Source organism: Archocentrus centrarchus, unplaced genomic scaffold (genome assembly GCF_007364275.1).
Source record: "Archocentrus centrarchus isolate MPI-CPG fArcCen1 unplaced genomic scaffold, fArcCen1 scaffold_68_ctg1, whole genome shotgun sequence".
In the NCBI taxonomy this organism is placed as follows: domain Eukaryota; kingdom Metazoa; phylum Chordata; class Actinopteri; order Cichliformes; family Cichlidae; genus Archocentrus; species Archocentrus centrarchus.
The window spans coordinates 258,010-270,566 of NW_022060284.1; the positions used below are offsets into that span (position 1 = coordinate 258,010).

The 12,557-nt window shown below is 40.5% G+C and overlaps 1 protein-coding gene across 1 annotated transcript; it reads left to right on the top strand.

Moving 5' to 3' along the window:
• The first annotated feature begins 421 nt into the window (after positions 1-421).
• On the top strand, positions 422-11,483 carry slc2a8 (solute carrier family 2 member 8). Its single transcript, XM_030725684.1, has 10 exons — positions 422-788; positions 2,374-2,536; positions 3,947-4,153; positions 4,455-4,554; positions 6,003-6,214; positions 6,326-6,475; positions 7,285-7,393; positions 7,477-7,599; positions 8,052-8,197; positions 10,161-11,483. The coding sequence occupies exons 1-10, from the start codon at positions 700-702 to the stop codon at positions 10,305-10,307; spliced, it is 1,446 nt and encodes a 481-aa protein (XP_030581544.1). The 5' UTR covers positions 422-699; the 3' UTR covers positions 10,308-11,483.
• The last annotated feature ends 1,074 nt before the right edge of the window (positions 11,484-12,557 follow it).

Genomic DNA, 12,557 nt, shown 5'->3' on the forward strand with positions numbered 1-12,557 from the left:
ATTTTGAACAACAGGTCGTTTCCTCCCACTTCCGGTGTTTTAAAAATGTAAAAAAATTCATGTTAACATCTTTTAATAAGCTGTAGCTATGAGGCAAATTTAAACGGACGCAAAAAAAAAAAAAAATTAACTTAAGTAACGCTAACGGCTAATAGCTAGGTACGTATCTGCTACATTAGAGATGACAATTAGTTTTAGCTAATACTAAAGGAATGACCGTAATTAACCAGAATATCTGTTTGTCTTCGTGAGAGATTTAGGATTAAAGTGAGATTAATTGTTAGTGTAATTAAAGTCCCTATCTTTTGTTTAATGAAGGTACAAGACTATAGTCTTTGGCCGCCAGACTTCTCCAACTTAAGCAAACACTTTTACTCTGAAAACACAAAAAACAGGAAATAAGAAGGGCACACGTCGATCAGCTGACTTGCATGTTGACAAAGCAAGTTAGCCGCCGGTGGAGAAGCAGATGTTCTCGGTAGTGGTCACATTTTTTTTCCATCTGAAGTGTCAGACATTTTCTTCACGGATATTTCAGAACTTGTAGCTTCTTTCTCCTGATTCCGTCCTGGTGTTTTATCGCTTTCTCCGGCGGCTTTTGCAACCTTTCTTCGTGGATGTTTAATTAGTTTCTGACATGTGACCATTGTAAGAGGTGAACAGAGGTGAATCCCAGGAAACAGCACTGCTTCCGTCGGTATGGCTATCCAGGATGAGAGGAGAAGGCTGTTGGAAGCCGAGGGTGGAGATCCAACAGGACTCATGTCCGAGCAGGATGCTTATCAAAGGTCGGTGTAGCTCCAATACAAAGCACCGTTTCGAGGATTTAAGTGTTCCATAGCTCAAGTAGGCTAAATATACCGTGCAGATAATATTCCCCATTTGGCCACAAGGCCAGTAGATCAGTCTTTTACCGTCCCCTCGTTGTCCTACAAAAGCTACTGTGTGCACTGCTCGGGCCACTCAGCATGCCCATAATACTTTTTTACTGGCCCCGGGGAATCTGGCCACTGCTTATGTGGAACCACAGAGGAGAATTTGGAGTTTCTTTGGTAACACATTACAGCTGTTGTCTGTCGACTTAGATGGAAGCCAGTGGCTACAAGAGGAACTACACAGATGTGTGACAAATTAAAGGAAAACACTGACCCCTTCACCTCTACATTGAGGGGATCTGTTATGCTAGAAAAGAAGAAGCTTCACTGCAGGTCAACACAAAGTATTTCTGAGTGATCACCTTTATCTGTCTTGTTTGGAGAGGTCTCTTCCAGGACGACAGTGTCCCCAGCCATATGGCACGAGGGTTCATTGAATGGTTTGGTGAGGATGAAAATGAGGTGAATCATTAGCTTTGGAAGAATGGAGTTCATCCCTCTGTTAAAGTGCACATGAAACACTACATGTATAAAGGTTAATTTACACCATGAAGCACATCATTGCTGCAGCCAGGGGCAGCACAAAGTGACCCCCTGAGAGCTCCATGCTGTAAATTAGTCTTTAAACATGTAGCGTTTCATTTCCACTTTAAACGTACAGAGAATCAGAGCGAGAACTGAAGCACTGAAACTGCTCTTATGACCTGTGGCTGAATACCTCAATAATAACACTTCCTGTTGAGAAAGTTTGCATATTTAAAGAGCTGAAACTCAGGAACACATCTGATTCACACTTTTTGAACACTGCACACACTTTAAACACATTTCTGATGTTCCATTCACTCATCAGAGCGAGGTAAATTACATGAAAAATTACTATAAAATTTAATAATTAAAGATAAACTGCAGTATGATGAATTTCAGTCAGCGTGGGACTTATTTACTGTAAGTTATTAACTTGAGCAAAGTGTTACTTCAGTCAGGCCACACGGTCAAGCTACAATCAAAAATCAACTCATCTCAGTAATAAGTTATATAAAATTATAATAATGATGATAAACTTTATTTCTACGGCACCTTTCTGATTGCTCAGCTGAACCCTTTCTCAGATCCAGTTGGACTCTTGTGCTATTTAAGCCATTTTCTGTGCATCTGCAAACCATTTAACAACCCAACACAACCCCAGCTCTGCCTCTTCACGTGCAGTCTGACTTCATCGGTGTCATGTCTGCTTTTAGTGATGCTTGCTCTGTTCTGTGCTGGATTCTTGCTGCTGCTGCTCTCCCAGTATTACTAAAAATCAGTATTCTTTTGACTACAGTCCTTCTGACTGAACAGCTGTTAGAAAAAATGCTCGTGTGGGTTGTAATATGCAATGCTAAAAATATAGAGATTGTTTTCTGTTCTGTAACTGAGGCACATTAATGAGGCTGCTGAACGTCCTCTTATCATACGTGACACTTGACCTTTACCTCTGTGTTCCTCTTTCTCTCCACAGCAAGGTGAAGAATCAGAAGTTGTACCTTGCGACATTTGCCTCTGTTCTGGGTCCCATGAGCTTTGGGTTCGTGCTGGGATACAGCTCTCCCGCCATCCCTGAACTCACCAAGATCGCTGACTCTCGGCTGAGACTGGACGATAACCAGGCTTCCTGGTTCGGGGTACAATGGCAGCCATGCTGATTCAATATTGCACCAGGCTGTGTATTTTAAACTTTTAACATCTCAGTTCATCCAAAACATCCTGTTATTAAAGCTGTAGTATGAAGACAAAGGGTGTAAAGAGAAAGATCTGGATGAAAATGTGTTGTCTGTATCTGTAAAATTAATTGTCACACTGATGGCAGTCGGCTGCAGCTGGTCACCCCTATCTTTAAGCTTTAAGACAGTCCAGCAGGTGATATTAAAAAACTAATTTCCTGTACAGTTATTATAAAGGGAGAAACTATCCATAGACACCAGAAACATTTATTTTACCAGGCTGAACACATGTTTATTTCTGCTGTGAAATTGGCCATTTGGACTCTGTGGGAATGGACTCACTTTTTCAGTAAGCCCCAAGTGGCCATAATAGGAAGTACAGTTTTTGGCACTACTTGGTTGTATTTTCATTTTCCGGTGGCTTCTGCTTGGGAAAGATGTGTTAAAGTAGAATCCGCATGAATGGCAGGATCTAAGGTTTCCCACCAGTCTATAATAATAATCTTCTTCTTATAGGGGGCGCCACAGCAGATCATCTGCCTCCATCTCACCCTATCCCAGCATCCTCTTCTGTCATACCAACCCTCTGCATGTCCTCCTTCACTACATCCATTAATCTTCTCTGTGGTCTTTCTCTTTTCCTCCTGCCTGGCAGCTCCATCTGCAGAATAATTTGCCCAGTACATGAACTGTTCCTCCTCTGTACACGTCCAAACCATCTGAGCCTCACCTCTCTAACTCTCTCTCCAAACCAAAGTGGCAGTAGCGCAGTGGGTAGGTGCTTGCCTTGCAGCTGGAGGGTTGCTGGTTTGAGCCCCTGTCTCTGTGCTGCGTTGTGTCCTTGGGCAAGACACTTGCCTAATGGTAGCGCCGTTCTCTGGCTGAATGACCGCAGGTGCTCATCTCTGGATGAGTGATCTGGACGATCATCTCGTTGTGTGCCTTGTGTGCACAATGGCAATGAGTTGAATCTAACATCTAAACCACTCACCCTGAGCTGTGTACTCTTTAAAACAACTTTATTGGAGCCATCATAAAACACACTGCAGATAGCATTTTACATAAAATGATTATAGAAAACACCCAATCATATTCATTCATGTACATTGGTCCAACTCCAAGGATGACTTGGTCATGTGGTACATGGCATGCTGATCTAGCAGTAAAGGTTTTCTATATAGTGTAAGTGCTACTGGAGTTTTGGTCTCTTTGAAAATAAGGTCACCATTAAAAAAATAGATTTTAAGCACATAGAAACAACTCAAAGAATAAATTATTTCTACCCAAATTTACGATTAGGCTGCATTTGATCAGTTTAAAGTCCCAATAATTTCTCAGTGTTTATTGCTGAAAATCTGTTGTCTGTTTCAGTCCATAGTGACGCTGGGAGCGGCGGTGGGTGGGCTGCTGGGTGGTTGGATGGTGGAGAAGATCGGCAGGAAGCTCAGTCTGATGTTGTGTACGCTACCGTTCATCTTTGGCTTCACCATCATCATCGCGGCGCAGAACGTGTGGATGTTTTACGTCGGCAGAGCGCTCACAGGCCTCGCCAGCGGCATCGCCTCGCTGGTCGTCCCGGTATGTCGTTTACTAAACTCCTCTTTGATCGTTTCTTTGGCCTAAAAATGTGAGACTAGTAATGTTCATTTTCCAAACAATGCACCAGGTTAGCAGAGAAGTAGGCAGTAATAGCAGCAGTATTAGATGAATTCGTTTGAACACTTTCCTTTTCTCCTGTTTTGTTTTGGATTTTGGTTTTGATTTTTGTTTTTGTTTTGGATCAAAACCTTTTTGAAAAAGTTGGTTGAACGCTGTTTGTAACCCTGATGTTCTGTTACGTTCCTCCTGTTTCATGTTCTCCTTTTCTCTCCTCACACAGGTGTATATCTCTGAGATGGCACATGAACGGGTCCGTGGGACTTTAGGCTCCTGTGTGCAGCTCATGGTGGTGATGGGCATCATGGGAGCTTATCTTGGAGGTACGAAGCTGCTGTTTTAAGTGTTTATGGCATCATCAGTTTGCAAAGTCTGCATGACAGCAGGATCATTAAACTTGAGGAAGAATGTAAAAGCATCAGGTAACGACAGTGGTTTACAAGCTGTAAATGACTGAAAGGCTCCCCATGATGTAGCACATGTGGCGTTCACATGATCATCTTCATATACAACCTGATTCCTCTGCTGCCACTTCGATGGCAGGAACGCTACTCGACCTTTGTAAAAATAGCTGCTTCTGGCTAATCTTGTTAGCTGGATGCTGTTTGTGATTTTCTAATAAAAGCTGGAATGTTTTCTAAGTTGTTTGTCTCGTGGTGCAGGCAGTTTGGTTGTGGGTAAACGTGGTGTTTGAATTGTGTCAAAGGTTTCTGAGTTTGCAGTGATAAATTGGAGAATAATGCCATTAATGGTATAATAATAATAATTGGTTTATAAATCAGTTGGATAGGAACTATTCTGATAATCAGTAAACTGGTTTAGAGCTCAATGAGTTGCCCGTTTTCTCTGTCTGAGCTTTGTGGTTGAATTACTATTGAATCCTGTATTAAAGGTGCTCTGTTTTATTTCTGCAAACTCATTCATGGTACTCTGGCAGGAGGAATTGGGAACTGAAGTCACTGCAGTACTGGAAAACTGGACACACACACACACAGAAGCTGAACTGGATTGTATAGATTGCTAGGTTTGCATGACAGATGGTTTGAAAGTGTATACAGTGTGTGGATATAGTATGTGGACTGCATTTAAAATAAAATTTGGCAACTTGAGTTACATAAGTCAAAGCATAGTTTATGGATAAAGTTTGAGGGTCATGCAAATTATCCATGAGAAAGAGGAAAATGCTAGGGTGCAGGGTGGTGGTCTTAAAATGCACAAAAAAACCTGAGAAGAAAAACATGTTGGCCATATTGGTCCTTAGTCTCTGAAAGTTTAACCTCAACATGCCTTCTTATTAATGGCCAGCAGGGGGTGACTACTCAAGTAGCAACATTACCCACACTCACACACTTCCTGATTAGCTTATGGTTTCAGTCACTAGTCTATTCAAGTCTTCCTGAATACAACATGATGTCCCTTTTATAAATGATGGTGCCGTTAGCATACAGAAGGATGATAAGAGCATGCTTTAGGACAGGCCTACCTTACTGACAAGTCGCTAACATGCAGTGTCCCTCTCATTTAAATCCACCGCTCATTTGTGATGGTTGGTTTTAAAACACCTCGATGTGGCAGCGCAAACATAAAGCTTGAGGATTCATAAATGACTTTGCTAATTAATGAAGGAAAAACTGAAACTGTTGGTACAAGTGGTTCTTGTATGACTTAATTACTCAATAAGTATCCTTATAATGTAAATAAACCACTCCTAAATGATTGTTTCCACCAAAGTAGAAATGGCTCATCCTGAGTGTGTGAACCCATCCTGCAGGTCTCTTCATGGACTGGCGCTGGCTCGCGGTTTGCTGTTCCATCCCACCGACGCTGCTGATGGTCTTTATGTGTTTCATGCCTGAGACACCCCGCTTCCTGCTGTCACAGGGCAGGAGAAGGGAGGCTGAGGAGGCACTGCGCTTCCTACGAGGACCAGACGCGCCTGTTGAATGGGAGTGCAGCCGAATTGAGGAAGCATGTGATGAGCAGGTGATCTAAGACAAATGATTTTCTGGCTATAACGCCTTTGCCCTCCCCACTGCTGTTGGAAGCGTGTTGGTACTTTGGCCTGGTGATCAGGGTTATTCTGTCTTCTCTTAGGGTTCTAATTTCCAGCTGTCTGACCTGAAGGACCCCGGTGTCTACAAGCCTCTGCTGATTGGCATCATGCTGATGGTCTTCCAGCAAATGAGCGGGATCAATGCCATCATGTTCTATGCTGAGAACATATTTGAACAGGCACATTTTCAGGTAGCTTATTCACAGGTGCTGCTGCTCTTTCACAAGGAAGTGCTGGCAGCTGCTTATAAAAAAAGATTTGTTGCTTTACACTTTTTGAAAGAAAAGTTGCTAAGTCAAGCAAATAAACCTCAAATACCAGTCGTTTCTGTGAACGAGACAGCCAGCTTCAAAACCTATTTCCTCAAATAAATAACAAAAAACAAATACAATACCAGTATTTTTTTCCAAAACATAAATGTATTGTGTCCAAACATTAAGGACACATTTGTATTTACAACAGAGACCTGCAAAAAAGCAAAGCCTCTTTGGGAAATGGGGTAGGGCTACACCCACTGATTAAAATTCAATTCAATTCAATTTTATTTATATAGCACCAAATCACAGCAAACTGTCGCCTCAAGGCGCTTTGTATTGTGGGTAAAGACCCTACAATAATACAGAGAAAACCCAACAGTCAAAACGACCCCCTATGAGCAGCACTTGGTGACAGTGGGAAGGAAAAACTCCTTTTAACAGGAAGAAACCTCCAGCAGAACCAGGCTCAGGGAGGGGGGGTCATCTGCTGAGGGGGGGCTGAGGGGAGAAAAAAAAAAGACATCCTGTGGAAGAGAGCCAGAGATTAATAACAATTAATGATTAAAATGCTTCCCCTTCATGGTGAAAGTTTTAATTAAACTGCAGAGAGTAGTTCAAAAAGTGCCTTTCTACAACATTTATTTTTTGTTTTACATATTTCATTTTAATTTTTTAATTTCCAATATAAAAGTGCTTTTCAGTGAAAACATAATTTTGTGATAGAAATGTCTTTGTTGCTACAGCAAAGTGACCTGGCGTCAGTGATCGTGGGTCTGATTCAAGTCGTGTTTACTGCAGTAGCAGCACTGATCATGGACAAGGCTGGAAGGAAAGTCCTTCTCATTATCTCAGGTAGCCAGAGTCTTTAAATATATTTATCCATAATTCCTGACATCTCTTTGTAGCACGGCCTTGATTTTAATTTCATGACCCAGGTGTTGCTATGGCCATCAGCACCACAGCATTTGGAGTGTACTTCAACCTGATGTCCAGACTTCCAGAACCCCATGGTGACCTGGCCTGGATGGCTCTGGCCAGCATAGCGGTTTTCATCACAGGTCAGTTTTGCACCATATTAAGACAGGTCAGTCAGCCCCAGTACAAAATGCTAAAATCACTTAGGCCTTTCATCATCCCATACCGCACACATTCTACAAATCGCTTCAGGTTTCAGTTATACAACTCGTTTACAGCTATGCATCCTAAATTCTTCCCTTCATTTTTGTCTAGTTAATGTTCTCTGTAGCACCTATAGGTTTGTGCGAAATGTTTTGTGTAAAAGGGGACAAAGAAAGGGTATTTTAAGAGTTTGCTTCAATTATAGGTTCATAAGCAGAAAACTGGATATTTAATTTTTTGGATAAACACAAACTAAGAGATAAATTTATAGGTCATCTGCAAAATGATTACTGTACCAAAAGAACTAATTGGCACTGATGGTGGTTCTTCAAAAACCTGTGGGTGTTTTCCCCCCACAGACCGCTTTAATAACTGTTAATGTCTTGTTCAGGTTTTGCTCTCGGTTGGGGTCCGATCCCATGGCTGGTCATGTCGGAGATTTTCCCAGTCAAAGTGAGGGGGTTTGCCAGCGCTGTCTGTGTCCTCACCAACTGGAGCATGGCATTCGTCGTCACCAAAAACTTCCAGGATATGATGGTGAGCACTGAACAGGATACAAAATCTGTTAAAGATGCATAAACCACATTTCAGCCAGGAATCGCAAACAAAAGTGAAATTTAATCAAATATTTTTTATCCTTTTTTTTAGTGAACACAATTTTATCTTGTTGAATGAATAGATCAAGGGTTCTCCCCACAAACAAATGAGGCTCTGTAAATTAGGCTGCATGAGCACAGAGCATGTTTAATTACGATGGTGGAACAGCTCAAAATTTCATGTAGTTGAAACCAAAGATATCAACTCATTTGAGTTCATGGGTCACATACAGTCCTGTCTGGTCTCAGGTGGGCTTGAGCAATAAAAGTATTCATTAAGAAAAAAAAATGTTTGCCTTTCTTCAGAAATACATCCTGAAAAGGTTTTTCTGGACCAGAGGTGAGATTTAAAGGAAAAAAGCCCAAACTATTCCCACTCCCTTACAAATTTGCCAGATAATGACAGGTGGTGTTTTTTTTTTTAAAATCATTTTAAGAGCGGATGAACAGCCTGGCACGCCTTAAGAATAAGTGCAATGTAAAATAAATGCCTTTTTCCTCATTCATTGAGAGTTGCCCGTGCCTTACAATTTACAGATCACAGTGGAAAGCAAAAGTTTTTAAAGTACTCGAAACATCATATTTTACATATTTATAATAAAAACCATTATATCTAGAAATTCTTTTGACTTTCCATTTTCATTCCTGTGTGGTAATCTTGGCATGACCACAGTTTATTGAAAAAAATTTATTATTTATGGGCTTCACTGCAAATTTCACACTTTGCAACACCATCCCGGGGGCCAAATGGGAGCCTTTGGTGGGCCAGTTCTGTTCCATTGGCCACAGGTTTGACTCCACTGGTTCATTGAATATGGTGTAAAGTCCTGTTGGAACAGTTAGCACAGCGTAACTCACCATAAAGTCAAAAATGACTCACACAGTAAACGTTATTGTTGGTTATTATGAGAAAGCAGAACATGGACAGCATTACAAACACATCATCACTGACTTATGACACTCAAAATTCTGATGACTTAGGGCCAAATTAAGGAACCAGCATGTGACTGAAGGAGATGTATTAAAAAACACACACATACACACACAAAGCAAAAAAAATGCAAAACACTTGCAAAACCAATCATTTATTTATTAAATATGACATTCCCATGTTGGAGAAATGTATGAATAAGTTGGGGTTTATTGCTATTTCAATGTTATATCAATACAGGAACACTGAGGTAAGCAGAAGGCAGACAGGGAGATGCTGCAACAGCTGGAATAAAAAATTAGCTTTTCTTGAGAAAAATACCAAAATCTCTTTGTTTTCTCTTTTGACCTCTTCTTATTTTTATTTTTTTTATTTTTTATTTTTGGAGTTGCAAAACATGATTATGCGAAGACTTCAGCAAGTCCAGTATTCCTCAAGCACGAATGGTTATAGGGCTGTGTTGACATCACATTATGAGTGAGCAATGACCAACACGCAAACCATAACTGCAGCTTAAGCAGTCTGTAATCGGTCTATAGCCTGCTTAGGTTAGCTGCTGTCACCTTTAGATTTGAAAGTTCTCAGTTCAGAGGATAGTGATTGTAGTTTCCTTCCACAGGTCAAAGACATGCGTTACATTAACTGGTTATTCTAAATTGGCTGTAGGTGTGGATGTGGGATTGTGTGGTTGTCTGTGTTGACCCTGTGATGGGTTGGTGAGCCTTTCCAGGGTGTACCCCACCTCTCACCCTGTGACAGCTGGGATGGGCTCCAGCCTCCACTCCATTCTCTCTCCTTAAGAGAATAAGAAAATGTATGGATTCATGAATGAAATACCAAAAAATTACACTTAAGTTCATGAAAAAAATTGTGTCATAATTTAAACAGCCCTGCAGTCTTATGAATTTGTGTTTTTTGGGATATTTCTCTGTGGCCTTTTCTTTCTCTATCTCTGAATCTCTTTGTTTTGCAGAATCTTCTAACCAGTGCAGGAACCTTCTGGCTCTTTGCCTCTATGTGCACCCTTAACATCATCTTTACCATGGCCTTCATCCCAGAAACCAAGGGCAAAACACTGGAGCAGATTGAAGCAACTTTCAGAGGGATGTCAGGCCCATGAAGATGTAAAAAAAAAAAAAAATACAACTGAAAAATCTCTTCTTCTTTTAAAAACTGACTCATCCACCCAGACACAGTGTGGGCATTTTCATTTAGATTTTTATCATCTTTATTTATTATAGAAACAGCTGAAAATAATCATTGCTGCCTTAATGAAGGTTTAATGTTCAGCATTTGTGTAGGAGGTGTTGATTCACCTGTAGTTCATGATGCCATTGAACTGTATTGTGTCAGTGAGCTTCTACTGAACTTTCAGCTGTTTCCATGTGAAATCCACCCTGAATCATTTAGTGTAGGTGAGGTAGTGAAGCTGGTCACATCCTTTGTTTTATACTGAGTCTACAGAGGGGACCAGCTCTGTGAGAGTTGCACTCAGGGGGATGACTCTATACTGCCTCCTGCTGGTGTCACTCCTGCAATTCCAATCAGTAAAGACAATATTTTTCCTCAGGTGTTGGGCAGGTGAACAAAGGTTTAGCATGAAGTTGGTATTTATACAGTACAGGCACATTGAACACACTGAGGGCAGTGCTAATGGATTCCAGTGATGCTTTCTCTTACTTATATACATATAAGCTGCTTGTTCTCTGTGTGTTTAACACCTGCTTCTAAACGAAGCAGGAGGAGAAGGGCAACGACTTCTTTCAGGTCAGGTTTGTTTTCTTCTGCTGCTGGATAAGAAGAATTCCTGTTCTGTCTCTTTTTAAGGACTCCAGCAGAAGAGCGAGCAAAAATATAACGTTTTGGCAGGAAATGAATCCTGAAGTGAGTCAGCTGTTCACAGTAATTTAACTGTGTATTTTACACTATCGGGGAAGATCATCTGATGGCATGTGTTATGGGTATCTTTTTTTTTTTTTTTTTTTTTTTTTAACTTTTCTCCTGGTGTACTCTTGTAAAATAAATGTTTTAAAGGCACGTTATGTGACTTGTACACACTTGAGGTCAATATTCACATAAGTCACTGAAGTAGTCATTTATGATAAGTGAATATCACCTTTTCCTCAGCATATTTTTTTATTTGTTCATCTCTCTAGTGGAAAAGATTACCTCTGTTTGTGGTGGTGGGTTTTTAGGGGGTTCCTGTGATCAGTGAAAATGTTTGTATATTTCCCAAATTCATTGTGAATTTAATCTGAACACAATAAAGGTATGACACTGCATTATTCCATAAACTCTGCAAAAAATTCCTGGATTTCTGTTTTTTCTCTTTAATGCACAAATCTTTGCTATTATTTCAAAGTATGGTTTGCACATTTATTATTTTTTAAATTATTTATAAAAAACAAACACGTTATATCAAATAAGGTGGGATTTGATAAACCATTTTAAATGCACACACAACACACAAAAATATTTTGATGAAACATCAAGTTCCAGGTGTTAAATGCTTCAATCTTTGCATAAAATTCCATTAATAGATTTTGGCAAAAAATGTGTTTCTCACTGTATGTATTACTGCTTTCTTTTAGCATAAATAATATTTACAAACAAGTTGTGTAACATACATGCACCAGACACTGGATTCTGGTGCATTTCCAAATGCAAATGTATTTGCATTTGTACACCTGTGCAAATGCAAATACAGTACCAGTGTCCAAACCTTTGACAGTCACATGGCAGCAACTCAGTGCATGGAGACATGGTCAGAGTGACCTGCTGAAGTTCAAAGCGAATTAATGGGGAAGAAAGGTGATTTAAGTGACTTTGGTAGCATGTTTGTTGGTGTCAGGCTGGTCTGCTGGGGTTTTCATGCACAGGCAATAGTCTTAAAAAAAAAAAATCCAGTGAGCAGCAGCTCTCTGGTCTTATTAATGTCAGAGGTAAGAGGAGAATGGCCAGATTGCTTTGCAGAGTAACTCAAATAACTGGTTATAAGAAAAGTTTGCAGAAGAGCATCTCTGAATACACAGAAGACCACACCCATCACGCCTGTCAGCTAATAACCAGAAACCGAGGCCACAGTTCACAGAGACTCACCAAAATTGGACAATAGAAGACTGAAAAAACATTCCCTGGTTTGATGGGTATTGATTTCTGCTAAAAAAATTGGATTGTAGGTTCAGCATTTGGCATAAACAACATGAAAGCATGGCTCCATCCTGCTTTGCATCAATGATTCAGACAGTTGCTGCTGCTGGTGTAATGGTGTCGGTGATACCTGCTCTGCACATTTTAAGTATTGCTGTTGGACCACCTTTATGACCACATGTATCCATCTTCTGATGGTTGTTTCCAGCAGTTCAAATCC

Coding starts and splice junctions, on each gene's coding strand:
- slc2a8 (XM_030725684.1), top strand. CDS start 700: ATGGCTATCCAGGATGAGAGGAGAAGGCTGTTGGAAGCCGAGGGTGGA. Junction 6,215..6,325: donor AGGAAGCATGTGATGAGCAG/GTGATCTAAGAC, acceptor GTCTTCTCTTAG/GGTTCTAATTTCCAGCTGTC. Junction 6,476..7,284: donor TTGAACAGGCACATTTTCAG/GTAGCTTATTCA, acceptor TTGTTGCTACAG/CAAAGTGACCTGGCGTCAGT.